The sequence below is a fragment of the Mobula hypostoma genome, chromosome 8 (assembly GCF_963921235.1).
Source record: "Mobula hypostoma chromosome 8, sMobHyp1.1, whole genome shotgun sequence".
NCBI lineage: Eukaryota > Metazoa > Chordata > Chondrichthyes > Myliobatiformes > Myliobatidae > Mobula > Mobula hypostoma.
In genome coordinates, this window is record NC_086104.1 from 59091831 (window position 1) to 59114712 (window position 22882).

At 37.3% G+C, this 22882-nt stretch overlaps 1 protein-coding gene across 1 annotated transcript in view; it reads left to right on the top strand.

The window, feature by feature from the left end:
- The window catches only part of LOC134350562 (coiled-coil domain-containing protein 85A-like), a 533159-nt gene extending 519078 nt beyond the window's left edge, over positions 1-14081 (top strand). The window contains exons 4-5 of the mRNA XM_063055927.1: positions 5078-5197; positions 13006-14081. Coding sequence (XP_062911997.1) covers positions 5078-5197; positions 13006-13167 — 282 coding nt within the window. The 3' untranslated portion in view covers positions 13168-14081. The remainder of the gene's footprint in view (positions 1-5077; positions 5198-13005) is intronic.
- Positions 14082-22882: the final 8801 nt, after the last annotated feature.

Sequence of the window (22882 nt, forward strand, 5' to 3'; positions counted from 1 at the left end):
TTAAAAAATTTATTCTGTTTTGCTTTTTATAACCACTTTATGTCAATAATCCTATTTTTTCTTGTTGCTGTGTCTATTCATGGGTTTGAGGTTTATTGTGGTTTTTTTTAATATATATTTTCCGGCTTTTGTTCTGTTCTGTGTGTATTTTAATTGAGCTAACTTTTTTTTTACTTACTTTTTTACTGTTTTACAATTAGCTGATCCTTTTCATATTTATACCTTTTTTTTTAGGGAGCGTATACCGGAAGTCATGGGGGTAGTTTTAGCGCTTGCTTCTTTCTGGCGGGTCTGCTTTAGATTTTGCCTTGGGGTTTTGGGGCGGGGTGGTGGGAGGGGCTTCACGTTTTAGTTTGTTTCTCTTTGGGCTATATACATTATTGAAGTACTGGTTGCGTCCTTTTTCCCGGTATCTTTTGTATGTTCTGTTTCCTCTCCGGGTTTGTGGGTCGCGCCTATCGTCAATCCTCCTTGTTGTGGGTTGACTTTAGGATTTATGGAGTCTATTATTAATTTTGTCTCCTGGAATACTAATGGTCTTAATCATCCTATTAAAAGGAAAAAAGTTTTTAAAGTGTTCCGGAGACTTAAAGCACAAATTTTATTTTTACAAGAGACCCATGTATGGAGGGGGGACAGACTACGTTTTTTCAAATTCTGGAAGGGACAACAATTTCATTTGAACTCCAATGCTAAGATTCGAGGCGTCTCTATTTTTATAGATTCCTCAGTTACTTTTATACAACAGGATATTATCTCTGATCCGAATGGTAGATTTTTATTGGTTAGTGGTTTACTATTTAATAAAAAAGTAGTTTTGGTTAATGTTTATGCTCCTAATATGGATTGTCCGGAATTTTATAAATCATTGTTTGATCAGTTTCCGAATTTGAACGAGTTTTCATTGATTTGGGGCGGAGATCTTAATACCTGTTTGTCTCCAGCTTTGGACCGTTCGGCTCCTTTACGGACTTTACCTAATAAATCTGCAAATCTGATTAATTTTTTCCTTTCTGATTCTGGGTCGACGGACATTTGGCGTTTTCTGCATCCTCAGGAAAAAGATTTTTCCTTCTTTTCACATGTTCATCATTCCTATTCAAGAATTGATTATTTTTTCATTGATTCTCGTCTTATTCCTTCAGTGATTAAATGTGATTATGATTCTATAACCATTTCGGATCATGCTCCACTTAAGCTTTCTATTAAAATTATGGCCAATATACCAAATAATAGACAATGGCGTTTTAATTCGCTGTTGCTTCAGGACTCGGACTTTGTTAATTTTATGAATGAACAGATTGAGCTTTTTTTTACAATTAACCATACAGAAGATATTTTGGTTAACACTCTTTGGGACACTTTTAAAGCCTATATTCGGGGTCAGATTATTTCGTATTCTGTTGCTTTGAGGAAGAAACAGAAGCAGGAGGAGATGGCAATTGTGGACAAGATTAAAGAAATTGATAAGAAATATGTTATGGCTCCTTCTGAGGAGTTATACAAACAAAGAACTGAACTTCAAATGGAACACAGTTTACTACTCTCGTCCTCGATTGTAAACCAATTAAAGAAAACAAGAAGTGACTTTTATGTTCACAGTGACAAAATTGGCAAGCTGCTGGCTAATCAATTGAAATCTAATTATGTTAAATCTCAAATCAATCAGATTTATAACCAAAATGATCGATTGATACTGGATCATGTGGGGATTAATCAAACCTTTTGTGATTTTTATTCTTCTTTATATCAATCAGAGTCTCCTCGAGATTCTAAATATATGAATGATTTTTTAGATAAGTTAGACTTCCCTCAGATTTCACAGGGTATGTCTTCTTTATTAGATACTTCCATTACAATGGATGAGATTAAGAATGTTATTTTTTCTATGAATCTGGGGAAAGCTCCTGGCCCTGATGGGTTTACCGTTGAATTTTATAAATGTTTTGCTTCTTTATTGATTCCTTGGCTCTGTAGGGTTTTTGAGGCTTCTTTGAAACTTGGTAAACTTCCTGAATCTTTTAATAGAGCATCAATTTCTCTAATACTAAAGAAGGATAAAGACCCTGCTCAATGTGCATCTTATAGACCAATATCTTTATTAAATGTTGATTCTAAAGTTTTTTCTAAGTTATTAGCAAATAGACTAGAAAAAGTACTTCCTTCTATTATTTCGGAAGACCAAACGGGTTTTATTAAAGGTCGTTACTCTTTTTATAATATTCGTACTTTGTTAAATATCGTTTATACTCCCTCACAAAATGTTCCTGAGTGTGTTATTTCTTTAGATGCCGAGAAAGCTTTTGATAGAGTAGAATGGCCTTATTTATTTAAGGTGCTTGAAATGTTTAATTTTAGCTTGAAATTTATATCCTGGATTAAACTGTTATATCACTCCCCTGTAGCCTCGGTTCGTACTAACTCTTTAAACTCACCTTTTTTTCCTCTTTTTCGTGGTACTCGACAAGGCTGTCCTCTTAGTCCCCTATTATTTGATATTGCATTAGAACCTCTTGCAATTGCTATTTGAGAATCTTCAAATATTACTGGGATAACTCGGGGATTAAAGTCCCATAAATTATCACTCTATGCTGATGATTTACTTTTATATATTTCTAATCCTCAGAGATCCATTCCTGCTGTTTTAGAGTTATTAGCACAATTTGGTCTTTTCTCAGGTTATAAATTAAATCTTAGTAAGAGTGAACTTTTTCCGATTAATAAACATCTTCCCTTATATTATAAATTTCCATTTAAATTGATTAATAATTACTTTTCATATCTTGGGATTAAAATTACTTGTAAATACAAAGATTTATTTAAGACTAACTTTTTACCATTAATAGACCATATTACTCAACTTTCATCTAAATGGTTTCCCTTATATTTAACTTTGATTGGTCGTATTAATGCAGTTAAGATGTTTTTTTTTGCCAAAATTTTTATATGTGTTTCAGGCATTACCAATTTTCGTTCCTAAATCTTTTTTTGATAAAGTTGACTCTAAAATTTCTTCATTTATTTGGCAGAATAAGAATCCGAGACTGGGTAAAATACATTTACAGAAAGCTAAGAGAGATGGAGGTTTAGCATTACCTAACTTTAGATTCTATTATTGGGCTATTAATATTCGACATATGAAATTTTGGTTACTTGACCAGGACATACTATCTATTCCTAAATGAGTAGCATTGGAATTACAATCTGCTCAGGGTTATACACTTGGTTCTATTTTAGGCTCCTCTCTCCCTTTTGATTCGAAACGTCTTAAGCAGGTCTCTAACCCGATAGTTAAATATGCTTTGCGCATTTGGTTTCAATTCAGAAAATTTTTTGATCTTAATCAATTCGGGTTAGCGATTCCTATTTTAGGTAACATATTTTTTCCTCCCTCTTTTATGGATCGCGCTTTTCAAACTTGGAAGACTAAGGGTATTTTACGGTTTTTGGATTTATTTTTAGATGGTTCCCTTATGTCTTTTGAACAATTATCTAATAAATATAACTTATCAAGAATACATTTTTTTAGATATTTACAAGTTAGAAATTTCCTAAGTACTATACTTTCTTCCTTTCCAATGCTTCCTCCTACATATATTTTAGATTCGATAATTAACCTTATTCCATGTCAGAAAGGTGCATCGGCTATGATTTATAATATTATTATGAAACTTAGGAAAGCTCCATTTGATAAGATTAGGGTAGATTGGGAACAGGAATTGGGGCTTACCATTTCTGTGGATGATTGGGGGCAGATTTTACAACTAGTTAATACTTCCTCTATTTGTGCTAAACATTCCCTAATTCAATTTAAAGTGGTTCATAGAGCACATATGTCCAAAGATAAGTTAGCGCGTTTTTACTCGCATATTAATCCTTTCTGTGATAGATGTTCGGGGCTGATAGCCTCTTTAACTCATATGTTTTGGTCTTGCCCTACTTTGGAAACTTTTTGGAGAGATATTTTCAATATTATTTCTAAGGTATTAAATATAGATATCTCTCCTCACCCTATTACTGCTATCTTTGGACTACCTAAAATTTCTAGTAATCTTTCCCCTTCAGCCCGTAGAATGATTGCATTTCTTACTTTAATGGCGAAAAGATGTATTTTACAACATTGGAAAGAGCTTAATGCTCCAACTACCTTTTTTTGGTTTTCTCAGACGATTTTATGTTTGAATTTGGAGAAAATTAGAAGTAACCTTTATGATTCTTCATTTAAATTTGAACAGATTTGGGGACCTTTTATTCGATATTTTCATTTAATGTAATATTTACCCTTCTTGTTTTTTTTTTCACTGTTTTTAATGGAGGTCGGGATTGAGGACGTGATTTTAAGTTTAACTCTGTTTGGTTTCAAGTTAGCCCATTGCTTTGCCTTGCTTTTAGTTAGCTGCACGGTGGGTTTTTTTGGGGGGGTTTTTTTTCTTTTTTTTTCCATTGATATATATAAAATTTAGTATACTATTATGTTATCTTGGTTTCTTATGCTTAAATTACATTGTTTGTAGTATTTTCTTTTTGGTATTGATATCTTTTGGAATTTTATTATACTTTAACATTGTATTAATGTTTATATGGCTTACCTTTTTTGTATACTTACTCAATAAAAAGATTTAAAAAGAAAGAAAGGACTAGAAAGGAAAGGTGAAGATGCTGGAATAAAAAGATGGGGGAGGGGATTGCATTGTGCCTGATTTCTCTGCATACATGGGAATTTAGCTTGGAGCTGTTGAATTGTGTTCCTTTTTCTGTCAGAGCAGGGGTTCCCAATGTTTTTCATACCATGAACCCCTACCATTAACTGAGGAATCCATGGACCCCAGTTTGGGAACCCCTGGGTTAGAGTACTTTTTTTTATAATAAAAGCAACATATCATATGGTATATATGATATTCAGCAAGCAAAGAGTTTGCAGCTTACAAAAAAAAATGTACCCATGTGTGTGCATACCTTCCAGTGACAGAATTTGTTACTACTGTATGTATAACATTACTTCTTCATTGTAAACCACCTGGAATATTCCAAAGCAAAATATTCAGACTAAAGTTCAGATCTACCTTGTTCTTTACAGGCTGCATTTGTGCGAATGTCAGAGGCTGATGGGACTTTGTTACTTCCAAACCATCAGGCTGGGAAATGTGGATCTAATTCACCAACTCAGAAACCTGAGGCTGTGGTCCATGCTATCAAGGTAATACTTGCACTTACTCAAAAAATCAACTATCGAGGCAGTTGCAAAGCAACATTTAAAACACAATGCACTCTCCACAAATAAAATCTTAATCAAAAGTATTTTGAATTATGCTGTGTAAGAATTTTATTTGTAAGAGAACCAAGCATGCACATGTAGCACTGCAGGCTCTTTCCTTAACTATGTTATAAGTAACCTAGGTGAATTTTTGTGCAAACTTTACAATTTTCAAATGCCATTTTGATGTTTAGGACACTCCCTTGCACTTCAACGATTTTTGTCTGTATTTGGACCGAGATTATGACGTGGTATAGAATTGAATGTCCCTAAATTAAACTGCCCATCCTTGGTGGATTAAGCATTGTTTCATAAGGCTTTTGGTGAGGGCTTCAGTGACATTGCTGATGATTGAGAGTAAACTGATAAGGCTGTAATTGGCTTTATTGGATTTGACCTACTTCTTGCAAAAAGGATATATCTGGGCAATTTTCCAATGTTTGGGTAAATGTCGGTGATGTACATGTACTGAGTCTGCTTGTTTTAAGCACAGGTTTTCAGCACCAATCTAGGATGTTGTTGGTGCCAATGGCCTCAGCCAGTCAATTTCTCAGGATTGATCCCCTGCCCAGTTCTAAAAGTAGAGTAAGGGGAATGGTGGACTATTGTTTACAAATTGTGCTGTTATTCATTTCTACTTCTGATGGACCTTAGGTGCCCATATTTAAGTGCAACTACTGTTTAGAGTCCATCTCATGTATCTTAGTTGTGGTACCAGATGAGATGATTGAACAAGTCCTCAGTATGAAGACGGGACTTTGTCTCCATGAGACTATGCAATGGTCATACCTAGCAAGGGCAGATAGAGGTGAAGATGAGTAGGTTTGTCCTTGCAGAACACAGATGCTGAAATCTGGAGCCAAAAAATAGAGCTGCTAGAGGAGCTCAGTGGAGAGAAATGGATAGTAAACATCTTGGATCGAGACACTTCCTCTAGACCGAAAGAGTAAAGTGAAATTAACAAGCATAAAGAGGTGAGGGGAAGGGGTGGAGAAAGAGCTGGCAAATGATAGGTGGATTCAGCTGAGGAACAGTTGATTGGCAGATGGAGCCAGGTGAAGGAGGAAAGGGTAGAGATAGTGACAGAGGCTGGGACGTGATAAGTAAAGACAGTAAAGGGCTGCAGATTATAGGACATAAGAAAGGAAGCAATGGAACCAAATAAGGGAAGGGTGGTGCACAGGTATGAAAGGATAGGGTCCCAGAAGGGTAAGTGGTGGAAAATTAATAGCGTTGGTTATTTCCTGAAAAAGAGAGACATCCCAAAAATCCTGGAACGTAAAGTTTCATGCTGAGAACATATGTGGAGGAAACAGAAAAAGGGATTGATCCGTTTAATCCCTTGTTTAGATTCATTCACTCCCTACCAAAGACCCACACTGGCAGTCAGATCCTTCAGGAATTGCCCAGCTCAATCTATGGTGAAGTCATCAAACCAGCCTTGAAATTGTGTATTAAAACCAAAGTGCATTCTTTCTCTAGTGCTTGACCTGCATGGAGGAGCTCAGGGAAGTTGGTGGAAGCTAAGTAGGAGAGGTTATTTGCACATGTCTAACCTGATGTCAGGATTTCTTAGGGTTTTGATTCAATGTAGAGGACTACAAGGGCTACTCTGTCCCATATGTGTATCTCTGCTGCGGAAGGGACAACGTGTATCCAGGGGTTGTACAAAAGGACTCTGGACATTGCCTGTAAAGTATGATTCTGTGAATATAACAATGTCAATATCATTAGTCTGTGAGACAGTTCTCCAAATTTTGACACCTGTCTCCAGATGTTTCTGAGCAGGATTTTGGAAGGTCTATTCAGCTGGTATTGGCTTTATCTTGTTCAAATTTGGTGCCTAGGTGGGACTTCAACTTAAGTGAAATGGATTGTTGGTCCAGGTCTCTGGATTACTTGTCTCACAATTTAATCACTCCCCAACTATTGATAAATCATCAATGATATAAGAGCTTGGATAAGAACATAAGAAATAAGAGTACAAATATGTTACGTGGCTCCCCAAACCTGCTCTGCCATTCATTAGGATCATAGCTAATATTCTTTCTCAACAATATTTTCCTACTTTATCCTCATGTCTCTTGAATCCCTTAATATAGAAAAATAAACTTGATTTAAGCTATCTCATTGACTGAGTCTTCACAGCTCCATGGAGAAGAAATTTCCAAAGATTCACCACCTATAGGCAAAGAAATTTCTCTTTGTCTCACACTTAAATGGTCTACCCATTCTTTTGAGATGGTAACTTCTGATTCTAGACACTTCAGTCAGGGGAAATATCCCTCTTACATCCAGCCTATGGAGCTCTTTTACATTTGTCAGTTTCAGTGAGGTCTCCTGTCATTCATCTAAACTCAAGAGAATACAGGTCTTGTCTACTCATTCTCTCGTCATTCAGCAACATAAATTGCATAGAATGAATTACCCCCTCTGCGGCAAGTTAACACTTTTAGAAGTAAACATATTCATTCTGCACACACCCAGCTGCACTCTCACCAAAACCTAAATACTTGAAATAAACTGGTAATCTACTTCCAAAGTACTAAGAAACCATAGAAACCATAGAAAAACTACAGCACAGAAACAGGCCTTTTGGCCCTTCTTGGCTGTGCCGAACCATTTTCTGCCTAGTCCCACTGACATGCACACAGACCATATCCCTCCATACACCTCCCATCCATGTATCTGTCCAATTTATTCTTAAATGTTAAAAAAGAACCCGCATTTACCACCTCGTCTGGCAGCTCATTCCATACTCCCACCACTCTCTATGTGAGGAAGCCCCCCCCACTAATGTTCCCTTTAAACTTTTCCCCCTTCACCCTTAACCCATGTCCTCTGATTTTTTTCTCCCCTTGCCTCAGTGGAAAAAGCCTGCTTGCATTCACTCTATCTATACCCATCATAATTTTATATACCTCTATCAAATCTCCCCTCATTCTTCTACGCTCCAGGGAATAAAGTCCTAACCTGTTCAACCTTTCTCTGTAACTGAGTTTCTCAAGTCCCGGCAACATCCTTGTAAACCTTCTCTGCACTCTTTCAACCTTATTTATATCCTTCCTGTAATTTGGTGACCAAAACTGAACACAATACTCCAGATTCGGCCTCACCAATGCCTTATACAACCTCATCATAACATTCCAGCTCTTATACTCAGTACTTTGATTAATAAAAGCCAATGTACCAAAAGCTCTCTTTACGACCCTATCTACCTGTGATGCCACTTTTAGGGAATTTTGTATCTGTATTCCCAGATCCCTCTGTTCTACTGCACTCCTCAGTGCCTTACCATTAACCCTGTATGTTCTACCTTGGTTTGTCCTTCCAACGTGCAATACCTCACACTTGTCTGTATTAAACTCCATCTGCCATTTTTCAGCCCATTTTTCCAGCTGGTCCAAGTCCCTCTGCAGGCTCTGAAAACCTTCCTCACTGTCTACTACACTTCCAATCTTTGTATCATCAGCAAATTTGCTGATCTAATTTACCACATTATCATCCAGATCATTGATATAGACGACAAATAACAATGGACCCAGCACTGATCCCTGTGGCACACCACTAGTCACAGGCCTCCACTCTGAGAAGCAATTCTCTACCACCACTCTTTGGCTTCTTCCATTGAGCCAATGTCTAATCCAATTTACCACCTCTCCATGTATACCTAGCGACTGAATTTTCCTAACTAACCGCCCATGGGGGACCTTGTCAAAGGCCTTACTGAAGTCCATGTAGACAATATCCACTGCCTTCCCTTCATCCACTTTCCTGGTAACCTCCTCGAAAAACTCCAACAGATTGGTCAAACATGACCTACCACGCACAAAGCCATGTTGATTCTCCCTAATAAGTCCCTGTCTATCCAAATGCTTGTAGATTCTCTCTCTTAGTACTCCCTCCAATAACTTATCTACTACCGACGTTAAACTTACTGGCCTATAATTTCCCGGATTACTTTTCAATCCGTTTTTAAACAACGGAACAACATGAGCCACTCTCCAATCCTCCAGCACCTCACCTGTAGACAGCGACATTTTAAATATTTCTGCCAGGGCCCCTGCAATTTCAATACTAGTCTCCTTCAAGGTCCGAGGGAACACCCTGTCAGGTCCCGGGGATTTATCCACTTTAATTTTCCTCAAGACAGCAAGCACCTCCTCCTTTTCAATCTGTACAGTTTCCATGATCTCACTACTTGTTTCCCTTAATTCCATAGACTTCATACCAGTTTCCTTAGTAAATACAGATGCAAGAAACCTATTAAAGATCTCCCCCATTTCCTTTGGTTCCGCACATAGCCGACCACTCTGATCTTCAAGAGGACCAATTTTATCCCTTACAATCCTTTTGCTCTTAATATACCTGTAAAAGCTCTTTGGAGTATCCTTCACTTTGACTGCCAAGGCAACCTCATGTCTTCTTTTAGCCCTCCTGATTTCTTTCTTAAGTATTTTCTTGCACTTCTTATACTCCTCAAGCACCTTATTTACTCCCTGTTTCCTGTACATGTCATACAACTCCCTCTTCTTTATCAGAGTTGCAGTATTCCTTGAGAACCAAGTTTCCTTATTCCTATTCACTTTGCCTTTAATCCTGACAGGAACATACAAACTCTGCACTCTCACGAGAGACAACCGTGGAAATAGTTGATATGTTGGTTACTGTCATTCAATGTCCTACTGATTATGCAATATTTCCTGCAGTTTGAAAGGTAGAAACGTAACTTCAAACAAGGAAATGAGGCTGGTGAACCAAACATCCAGAGAAGGGAAAATGATAGAGCCTGTGATATAGGAAGTGACAACAGGGCACTTAGAAAAACCAACGAGATTCAAAAGTAAGGCCCATGGGATTGGCATTTATGCACTGGCATGGACTGAAAATTGGTTGTCAAAGAGAAAACAGAAAGTATGAGTACATGAAACTTTCTCCGAGTGGCAGGCAGTGAGTAGGTGTACATCAGGAAGTGGCACTTGGGCTTCAACATTCACAATGTACAACAGTGTTTTACAAAAGGAAATTGGACGTCACATTTCTGAGGGTGCTGACTAAAGGAAGCTGAGTGGGATTGTGAGTTGTGACAGAGATTATAAGAGGCTTCATGATGATTTAGGGAACTTATGTGAGCAGATACTTGGCTGATGCACTGTAACATGTGTAATTGAAATATTATTTACCAGTGCAAGTAACTGAAGGACAGTATATTACTTAAATGGTGATAGCTTGGGAAATGTTGATGTACAAGGAGCACTGTGTATCCTTATACAATTGCCTCAGAAATCAATGTACAGCATACAGTTAAGAAGGTAACTGGTATGCAAAGGGTTTTGAGTACAGGAACAAAGATGCCCTGCTACATTTATACAGGATCTTGGTGAGACTACACCAGAACTATCAAGCAACACACACACAATGCTGGAGGAACTCAGCAGGCCAGGCAGCATCTATGGAATAGAGTACAGTCGATATTTCAGGCCAAAACCCTTCATGAGGACTGGAAAGCAGAAGATGATGAGTCAGAGAAATATCATGTGCAGTTTTGGTCTTTCTACTTAAAAAAGGATCTATCTGCCACATAGGGAATGCAGTGAAGAGTTGCCATTTCTGGAATGCCTGGACTGTTATATGAAGAAAATTGGTTTAACTAGAACTGTATTCATTGAGTTTTAGAAGAATGAGAAGGATCTCACTGAACCATGCAAAATCCTGCCAAGCTAGACAGAGTCGATGTGGCGAGTATATTCTCCCTGGTTTGGTGATGGGGACTAAATAGTATTCAGAACAATTCTCAGAACGTAGGGTGAGAAATTTGGGACTGACATGAGGAAAAATATCTTCACTCAGAGGGTAGAGAACTATTGGAATTGTGACTACTGAATGCAAATTATTGATGTACGGGGTCTTTCTTTTGTTACATTTAAAATGGCGACTTTGTTATGTTAATCTGGGGAATGCGGCTTTGTTGTGCTTTAACGCTGAAGAGAGTTTGCGCTAACAGTTTGTTTTACTTTAAAATGAGATAACAGAGTTCTATTAGCCAATGGGTGGTTATGTATCGTTTTGTTTTCGGATACCATGCTGTATGATATGACTGTGGACTGAGTTTTGGCGGGGAGTCGGAGGAGAGACGAGGAAGACCGCGGACGTGTGGAGAGGCTCCGGTCGATCACTCAGGATGGTCCCGAGTCGTGAGTCGACGGAATTCGGGTGGTCGTCTGAAGTCGAATTGAGCTCCAACGTAGTGCGCAAAGAACTTGGACTTTGATAAGTGTTGGCGCCTTTTTTTTCATTACTTTCCTCTCTGTATCGAATGTATATTAATGTCATAGAATTAGTAATATCTATAAAGTGTATTTGTTAAAATTTACTGGGTGTGCTGGCTGATGATTGATGTTTGTGATTGATTCGGACGGCAACCGACCCTGTGGGGAGTGTTGAGGCGGGTGCTGGGTTGGATTTCCCCTAGACATACACGAGCCAGTATAACTGAACGTTACATTGAATATATTTATCAACGAGGTGGATAGATTTTAGATGCAAGAGGCATCAAGAGAGATGAACAGAGAGTGGAAATAGGGTATTGATATAGGGATTTGCATAATCTTATTCAATTGCAGAGTAGATTTGAGGGTTTGTATTCCCTTCTCCACTACCTAGTTTCTGCTGTATGTATGAGTCTACCTTTACTTCTGTGCTCAAATTTTCTTGATATAAAATGTAATATTTAGTTTCACCAAAATGTAATGTCCATCTTACAGAGCTTTAAATATGTGATGCTGTCACTCAATATCAACTGTCTCAATTTTTGGTACTCCTGTGTTACCTTTAAGTGATGTGTGGACAAAGAGGGTTTTCAGTCCCTTCGAACATCACCTTCACATTTTGCAAAATTAGATTCCATCATCTGTCTTTGCTCCTACTTAATCAGCTTGCCATACACTGTTGACATCTCATTATACTCTTTTCCCCACTACTCACAACTTCACTCAGTTTTCTATCACCAGTAAAACTTGTAAGTATAGTATCTGGACTTCCTGGACAAATAGTTGATATTGATTGTGAATATTTGGGCCCAAGCATTTTTCCCTATGGTTGCTCACCAATCACAACATTACCATCATGAGAGAAATCCACTTATTTTTCTTTCCCATTCTTTGCTGTTCTCCGTCCATGCTAATGACTGAGCCCCTAACCTCCTGTCAAGGAACTTATTGAAAGTCTTCTAAAAGTCCTGTGATTCTCCCTTGTCAATTTTACTGGTCATATCTTCAAAGAATTCGAGTAGATTAAATAAAATAAATTATAGTAGATTAAATAAACAATCATAAATCTACATTTTTCTGTTGAATCTTATTATTTTCAGTGTGTTCTATTACTACAATGTTCATAAAAGATTCCAGCACTTTCTCTACTCCTAATGTTTGGCCTCAGTATTTTCTTGCTCACTCCTTTTTTTAAATAGTGGGATCGCATTTGCAAACCTCCCCTTAAAGGAACAAGAACAATTTGCATTTTGTTCTTGGGCATGTACAGGTGACTTAAGGTCATTAATTTTTTATTTTCATTCCCACAATATCCTGTGTTTAAATTTACCTATTTCTGCCTTAGCTAAATTTAGTTTTACTAATATGTAATAGTCCATCATAGGGAGCTACAAATATGTGATGCTGAAACTTAATACTGTGTCAGCTATTCTTTTAACCATGTCTGCCTGCCCATGTTTTGTTTTTATGTCTTAACCTTAGGTTGTGGAAGTGCATGAAAGTGTGGAAAAGGAAGAGAAAGAGAAGGACCTGAGTGAAACAGAGAAAGCTATTGTGAGAGAAATGTGTAATGTGAGTAAATTGTGCCACAGCATTCAGCTCCTGCTGTGCCTCCCGCCCAACTCGCATATAGTGGATCCTTAGTCACTGAAAGCAAACCAAGTAAGATTGAGAATTCAAGAGCAAATGTTGTACTTCTTTTTGTGAAAGTAAAGCCCATTTATGTAGCAAAAGGACTTGTTTCTTGTCTCATTGCAGGTACAGCAAGCATTTTTGCTCTCTTTGGTGTGGTTCTCAGTTTACTTTGTGCTGGAACAAGTATGAAAGCCTAACCATATCTTAAAATAGATCATTCAGTTTAATATGTCATGTTCAGTTTGTTGTGTTAATTGTTCCTAAAACCAAGTTATTAGTGAGATATGTACTAACAATAAAGTGTTGACCTCAGTTGTCTGTAGAAGAAAATTCAGCCAATATTCTATAGCAGCTCGGTCATTCCTGAGCATCAGATGCCTCAAATCTCAATCCCAAAAGCCAGCATACTAATAAAACTCAGATAGCTTCAAGATTTCTTATTAAATGAACCATAATATGAATACACAATGAAGGCATTTTGTAGGAAACATTGTTAAATTCAGATGAGAAGAAATAAGAGTTAAGGATGAACTGAAAGGTGTCAGCACCATTTTGCAATGTGGAATGTAATGTTACACCGTTGTGCAGATTGTCCGGATGTAACAGGCAGCTCATGGGCAGTACTTTAAGTATGGAAAGAAGAATGTTGTTATGGCCGGAAAGAAAGTGAAAATTCTAAACAGAGAATAACAGGATAAATTATAACTTATAGATAATAGTAGTATATAGCATCTATGAATGATTTTAAATGCTATTAATGAATTCAGAATGCAGAGAGAAAATAATAAATATTTGAATAAATGTGGTTGATGATGCCCACTGGATTTTATTTTGGATCCGTAAGCTTTCAATATCATAGAAATAACTCTAACTTGGTCAGCATTCAGACATTATTATTAAAGCACTATTCATAGAGTTAGTAGAAGCTAAATTCCAATATCTAGAATTCCATTATTAAGTTTGCTGTTTAAAAACTATGAAATTATAATTATCAAACTTACACAATTGCTGCACAAAAATCAAAAGTATCTTCAAACTTTTCTTATTTTCACAGTCACTGCAAAACCCAGCTGCATTAATCAACCAGCAGTAAACCTGGCCCACTTCCAGCTCAATTTGTAATCTGTTCTTTTTTTAAACATAGAATTCACAGCATATAAAGTGACCACTTAATCCCATCGGATTCATGCCAGAGTATGTGCATTGGTTGAACCTATTACATTTGTAATGAAAAATTCCTCCAGTACTCCAGTGCATTGAATGATGCAAGCAAGATTTTAAATCAGTCGTATTTGAGGTTGATTAAATGTTTCTGGGATAAAATAAAAATCAGGGCCATTAAGGAGAGCTGTATAAAGAAGACCTCCTTGATTTTGGTTCTAGTGCTAGCCTCAGCCTGTTTCTACAATGTGCATCACACAGCCACAAATCCCATGAACAATTCTTGTGCTGTGTGATGCATATTGCATGACACCACTGCACCTATTTGGCACACCCAGTGTATTAACCAGACAGACCCAGGGAAAACCAATAATAAAAGTTGTAAATTTTGCAATGTGCATTGATTTTCAATGTCCTTTTTATCTTTAAAGTAATCGGCAATATGGCAACCTGCAATCTAGTTTCTGGACAAATATATGTTGGCAGGTGGTGTTGCCCAATAATCAGAGTTGGGGATTCAGCATTTCACAACCACATTAGTGACCTGGATGAAGGGGGAGAAAAAAGGAAATCCAATCCAAATTTGCAGATGGTGCCAAGTGTGGAGATGCAACAAGTTGTGTAGAGTGGAGCAAGAAGTAATAAAGAAACATAAACAGGTTTTGTAAAAAAATATAAAAACAATAGCAATTAAAGTGTGATGTAATGAAATGGAAAACCTTTCCCTTTGGACCCAAGAAAGATAAATTGGAGCGTTTCCTTCACATTGAGTAAATAGGAAATACAGATGAGCAAAGTGCATTTATTGTCGATGAAAATGCAATATGAACAGATATTAAAAGTAATCAGTAATATTCTACAAAGTTGGAATACAAACTTAGACTCCAATTGTAGTGAGCCTTCTTTAGATCATGCATGGAAAATTATGTTCAGTTTTGGAAACAGCACCACAGCAAAGTTACACAAGTATCAGAGGAATTATAATATAAATTCAATGGAATGATACTATGGTTTAAATGATTAAATTACGAGTTTAATGTGACTTGTACTCTCTTGCAAGGAGATGATTAAAAAGATAATCCAATTGACATGCTTAAATTGATAATCGGATTCAATAGTACGGATACCAAAAAGTAATTTCTTCTGATGGTGCAATCTAAAGCATGATCTAATTGAGTTATATAACTGCCCCCATTCCCTCTTGTTGAATATTATCTTGGGGGCGTAACAAACAAAACTCCAAAGTCAAAAGTACCAATCTCTTCTTTCAAGTGCCTGCTGCAAAACAAAACAGAGAAAACACATAAAGTGCAGATTGACTTCTGGTCTGTATTTTTTTTAGGCATTCAGTAGCTAAATTTGAAGTATTTTCTTGATTTTCATCCAATTTTGTCAGCTGACTAGCATGTTGGGGGAAGTAGTGATGGAGGGTACTGGAGATTTGTATATTTTGGTAGTTTTATGAAATAGTTTAGCTAATGCTTGATTAATTAATTTGCAAAAATACACAAAAAGTAAAACAAAGATGTTTACAATTTATTGATAGTTCAAGACAATAAAGACATTTTTTTGCAGACAGAAAAATGTGCAAGATCGGTTTGATAATTGCTGTAATTGAAGAATATTAACCGCAAGCTGTTGAGTAATCTGAAATACTGTAGTGTTTACATGAGTTCTATACATATTGTTCTATTTCATTGCTTAGAGATTCTGCCCTTATTGTTTTACCCTATTTTTGTGCATACAATTTTGAAGAGATGAACAAACTGCTTCAAATAGCAATATACTTAGCACTCATCTGGATTCTATGGTCCCTTTCATGTCCTATGATGGAATCTGGAGGCACACCCCTCTCTGCATTGGAAACAGAAACTTCCATTCAACCTCGCAGATGATGAGAGAGACCATAGGATCTGGGCACCATGTCAGCCAGGAATACAATCCTGAGTTCCATATTTCAACACGGTGTGCCTGCACCACTCAAAACTGCCCATACAATATTGGCAAATACATCACACTAATCTGTGGGTGATTATGCCCAAGTGACCTGTGAGAGGCAAGATCTACTAGTAGTTTTCAGCACAACTGGATGCTGCATTGGGAAGGGTAGGGGTCTGCACCAATTCCTGGCACAACAAAACACAGCCCAGACAGATATCTGTCTTAATGTATGGGAACAGGGAGTGGGATTGGTGTGAGTAAGTGTGAGGTATGAACTGGAGGACTAAGAATATTTAAATAAATCAGCACGATTAGCAGGATGCCAGTGTAGAGAATTTAAAATAAACATTGATCTCCTAGCTGCTTATATAAATTTCATTAAAAATAATTTCAATAAACACAATTTTTAAACTGCAACTATTGCCTATTTGTTTTGGAAATTATACAGTTATTTATGCAGTACATTTTAAGATCGGGACGCACGATAGGAGATGCTGTAATAAACTGATTTTTGTTAGGTTTACTGCATAGGCTAACGAGAGGAAAATCTAGAATGCGAAATTCTGTGTCAGCTTCTGAGTGCATGGTTAAAGGCATCTGTGACATGCTAGTCTGAAATAAGACAACAACCAATTGTTAGGTGATATGTTCTGAACTCATGGAGCTATACAATCTAGAACTGTTTTAAAATTCTTTGTTTTTGCTTGTTAATCTTCCCTTTTATTATGTCATGCTTTCTTTATCAGTCAGCATTAATCAAAATATATTCCGCTCTGAATCACTTTGACCCAATCGAGTAGAAATAGATGTTTTTAAGTCCTACAGGTCCTTGTAACCTACTATTTGAATCTGCGGTGTATTTGAATGTGTTTATCATTTTGAAGCAATCACAATCTGAGTGTTTATGACTTTAAATATCTAAATTTGATTTGTAAGATGGTTTAACATGTTCACTATGAAACTGGTGTGTTAATTAGCAAGGATTATTTGTGGAAATCCTGTACACTTCCAAATTGGAATCTGAATATGAAGGTGGGTGGGTGTTGTGAAGATTAAAACATAGTTAGAAATTTGAACATTCATTCTGATGTATAGACCCAGTTCTCCTTCGAATAACTCCCTTCGAATGTCATTAAAAAGCTGTGTTTGCTATGAACAATTTCATTGACGTCCTAAGAAAACTATTGTGCAATAGCCACTATGAATGGAGACTTAGGAGAATGAGATCAAATTTTGATTCTGTGCATACTGATTGCCTTCCACCGAAGTTGTATTTTAGGGAAATCATGTCTGCTAATTGCCTTCGTTGCCTCTGGTTCAATTTTTATTTTCATTTCTGGCTTTCCTCTGGATTCAAATATGGCCTTAATTCGAGGAATGGGAGTTAGCGTTTTTTCCCTTTTTGACATCAATATAAAATTAAATATTAGGGAGGATATCATCAAGAAAATATTAAGTCAGTGTTCATACAACATTTAATATTGACCATATTCTATTCAAGCCAGCCAGGGACACACCGGGAGCAAAATTCAATGGCAGTGCTTCCATCCGTAGGGTTAAATATACATTCCTAACTGGATCTTTACTCCTACACAGTCAACCTAAACTGCATTCCAGTGGTTGAAATAAATGTAGCTGAGGATTAGCAGAGGAAATTGAAAGGCTTCCTCATATATTTCTCTCCAAATTTTAATTACATTTTCACAGTTTGCGTTCTCTAAAGGCTCTGCCACTGTTTTCTCTGTCACATTTAATCAACTCTTCTGGAAATACAACTTTCATCAGAGGATATGCATTTCCCAAAAGTAATCATTCAAGTTCAAGTTCATGTTCAAATTAGTTGTCATCTGACTGTACATATATACAACTAAAGGAAACAACATTCCTCCAGGCCATTTTACACCCATGAAACATACAGCATAGAAACCAAAACATTAACTTTTGTTCTCTTCATTTGTTTTGAAGATGAGAAGAATGATGATATGGGGAGGCAATATTTGAAATTCTTTGAGATACTACAGAAGATATTTACTTCCTGCTCTGCTACCTAGTAAGTGTATAAAGATCAAAGCTCTCTTGTTCAGGTTTCTCCAAACTGCCCACTACCTGGCTTAGGTTGTGGCAATACAGTGGTGCAGCTATTAAAGCCTCTGTCTCACAGCTCTAGTGAGCTGGATTAGATCCTGATCCCTGAGGTTGTCTTCGTTAAGTCTGTACCTTCTCCCTGTGACCACATTAGTTTCATTTAGATATTCTTGCTTCCTACCACATCCCAAAAATGGGCAGAATGGTAAATTAATTGCCCCTAGTGCATTGGTGAGTAACAGAATATAGAGGGGTGAATGGGGGTGGAGGAGGGAGTGGGGTGTGATCGTATCTCATCTGATGCTATATTCTAGATAATTTACTTAGGTTTAACTAAATGTTTATTCCCAAAAACCACTCCATGAGTGGCATATGGTTGAGCTGAGAAGATTGTCCAAAATGAGTGCATGAACTAACATGTGTTTCAGGAATGCAGCCATTGGCATCGTTTTTCAGATGGTGTGAAACAGGGTCAGATGCAACCTAAGAGGGTTTAGGCAAGTGATTATGATATCTATGCACCTTTTGCAGTATAATAATTGCAAGGCACAGGCTCTGTGATACTAGTCTGTAGCAACCAGAATAGATATTGCAAGCCTGATAAAAGTATTATAAGGTGGAGACTTTTGATTCGTGCTTTTGAAGACTGAACTCTTGACCTCAGCCTTTTATCTCAGAGGAAAAATAGCATGCTTCTCCTCTTACAGAACAAAGCCTTTGTCTCCATAGAGTCAAACATTAAAACCTTTCTGATCCACTCATTATATTAAGTAGCTGTCTCAGGCCTAGTGCTAGACTTGATAAGCTACTATAAAGGAGACAGTGAAGGTTTAGCAGTCATTGTGCCATGGAAGTATTCAGATGGTTACTGCAGTAGCTGGTTCCTGCATTCGAGACACCCGGCATAACGAGAAAAGGATAAGAGTTTGCTTAAATGTGCAGACAGCAACAGTTCCCCTGTGAGTGATTGACAGATTGGCTCAAGATATGACATGGAGAAGCACATATAACCAAAAATGTGCACAATAAGCCATGATCAGCACTTACCAAACCTCCTCTAATCACAATTACTTCCAATGTTGTTAATGTCCAACAACTTCTTCAGTATGAGCGCATATTACCTGCAGTGGTTCTTCTTGAAGTAGTCATAGGGTTTCCTGTTATTTTCTTCCTGCTGAAGTTTCTAATCTGTCATTATGTGTATCTTGCATTCCAGGGTGAAAACGTAACATTTAAAGCTCCTGTGGGAAGCTTATGTTTTGCTTTAAATTAACATTCTTTCAGAATGCTGAGATTTCCTTGTGGCAAGCAATATAAACAGAAGTATTTACGAAGCTACACAGGATTTCAGTATCTCTGTGGTTGTTTTATATATAACAAATGTTTCTCTATAGTTAATGCCATAGAAAGGACATGAAATGAGGTGTTACAGCAAACCTAAATAATTTATACAGGAGTTGCCTTGGACTGCCTTGATCACAAAATGAGATCATCGATCTTCATTCTGAATTGTATGACACTTCGTAAGGTGGCAACGTTTGCATAGGCTGGTTCTACAGTCTTCTTCAGGAAATGAAACTCCCTTTTCACAAGCAGAATCAGAGTTTACAAGGGTAGACTAGGAATCAGAATTCCTGGCCTATATCTCCTAATCATGGCTTTGGGATTTGAGATTTCTAAGATATTTAAGATCTATCTCCAAATTTGATTTCTATTTCTGTTTCCAATTTCCTCCAATCTCATCACCCCCCAAAACCTTTCTCCCAATTTTGATCTCATTGATGACATAATCTAGTTCATATTCTACCATGGAGGAGAAGTTATTGTGCTGGTGAAAGAATAATCAGGGCATGTGAAGCTCTCTACTGTTAAGCTGCCAAATAGTCAAATAAGGTTCTTCTTTTATGACAAACACTCTTTGAAAAGATTTGATTATGGTTATTTCTTCTTATGTACAGTAAGAAAAAGTGAAATTTTAAACTTAAACAGATTTGTACTCAGCTGAAATAGTGAACATGTTAAAGCTATTTTGAATTGCTGTGTAAGATGGCTGTGTAGCAGACTATGCTTGTGCTTTTACATGTTATTGACTAAAATAAAATATATATGTTCAATATCAGTGAGTAATAGGGTGCAATGGTGATACAAAAACTTGAGGTCAAATTATTTTGTGAAAGTAATTATTATTAAGCCTCAGTGAACTGTATTGCAAAAATGTTGAAAAAAATTTAGTCATTTCAAACCAATATTCAAATGAAATTTGTGATACTACAGTTGAAGTTTTCATTAAATTTGAGGGATTTGCTTTAATAAAATCCTTTAACACTCTTCACTTTGTTAAATATTATGTAATCAAACATGGCACAATCCACCAGCCACACTTATCTGCCATCTCATGCATGATTTGATAAGAAGCAAATTGGGAGGTCAACATTCAGTTCTTTTCAAAATTCATACTGTTCATATTCATTTAGTTTTTCTGTAAAACTCCATCCTTATTTTTCACTGAGGAAACCACCTGTGGAGTCAATTTTCTATTTTTGACAATATCAAGTATTATTCAGTCAGATAAAGAGGAAGACACATTCTATTCTGCTGCAACAATGTGCCTTAACCTAATCATAGATTGAGATATGATTTTTGTGGTCTTTCTGACTGAAATCACCAATTTTAATTCAGCTAAGGTGCTTTTTTTTAAATTCTGTGAGTACTGGGGATTGCATGGTACTCCTATTAAAAGAAGACATATCAGCCTTGACCATGCACAAATCACACTGCCATTGATGAAAATAAGATCTCGCGGTACTCCAAAATGACTTAAAGCCAATGAAGTATCTTTGTATTGTGCTTAACAATGCAATGTAGAACACCCAGCAGCCAGTTTGAATAGAGTAAGCTTTAAAAAACAATAGTATGATAATGATTAGATTATCTGTTTTAATGAATAAGAATATATATTGGCATTAGCAAGGATAACTCTTCCACATGTCTTTGAAAGGTGGCATTTGCTCTTTAATGTTCATTAAAACATGGAAAGACAGACCGACCTTGGATTAATGAAAGCTTATCCAACTGTGCAGTTAGACTTCAGTATTGCACTAAAGTGCCAACCTGGATTTTATACTCCAAGTTTTGAAGTGGTATTTCAATTCCCAGTCTCCTATCTTAGACCTAGAAGGCTATGGATAACACCAGATCATGGGGCTAAAAATCCGCATTGTAGGCAGCAGGGAGGCTGTGTATCTTCATCAGAAGTTCTTCAACAAGGCCATGATGTGTTTGCCAGAAGACCCGTAGATTATTGGAAAAACCTTATCATGAGACCATAATACCACAAGACAATGGAACAAAATTAAGCTATTCAGCCCATTTTGTCTGCACCATGTCTGATTTACTATCCCTCTCAACCCTATTCTCCTCCATCTCAACATAACCTTTAACATCCACTAGTCAGGAAACCATCAGCCTCTGCTTTAAATGCATTCAATGACTTGGCCTCCATAGCTGTCGGTGCAATGAATTCCACAGATTCACCACTCTCTGGCTAAAGAGCTTCCTCCTCATCACAGTTCTAAATGGATGTCTCTCTTTTCTGATGCTGTGCCTTCTGGTCCTAAACTCACCTAATATTGGAAACATCCTCTCCAAGTCCACTCTATCTAAGTCTTTCTATATTCAATAGGTTTCAATGAGATCTCCTCCTCATTCTTCTGAACTCCTGCGAGTACAGGTTCAGAGCCATCAAATTCATCTGAGATTATAGCCTTTTCATTCTTGGAATCATTCTCATGAACCTCCTCTGGACCCTGTCCATTACAGCACATCTTTTCTTAGGTAAGGGGCCCAAAACTTCTCATAATACTCCAAATGTGGTCTGATCAGTGCCTTATAAAGCCTCAACATTACATCCTTGCTTTTATATTCTAATATTTTTAAAATAAATGCTGACATTACTGTCACAGTCCTGATCGTTAATTCCCTATTTTCTTCTAATTTCCTTTGATTGTGCCACGGTTCCGACCGTTCATATCCTATTTGCTCCTAATTCTCTTTGATGATGGCGCACCTGGTTTCCATCAGGACCTGCAGCATAAGAGCCCCGGCATTACAACCACTAGTTGCCAGATCGTTGGTTTTGCCTGTGTGGTGATTAACATTTTCCAGCCGCTTAGGACTGTGTGTTCTAAGTTTTGCTCCAGTTTCAAGGTTTACCTATGAAACTCCATCTCTCCATGTCAAGGCTCTGTGTCAAGATCCCTCCAGTTTGCTGTTCAATGTTCACGTCTGCATAAGCATCCTAAATCGATCTCCGTGCCTGTGTCCTGCACTTAGGTTTGCTTTATTTGCTCATTGCAACTGAACGATCTGGCCACAATGGACCCAGCGGACACGAATGCCCTGCAACAAGCCCTCGCCAGCCAGGGTTCCCTACTGGGTCTGCACGATCAACTTTTCCGGGATGTCATGGACAACCTCCATTCCCTGTCTGCTAATGTAACAGAGATTGGTGACCAGGTGGACCATGTATCCACTCATT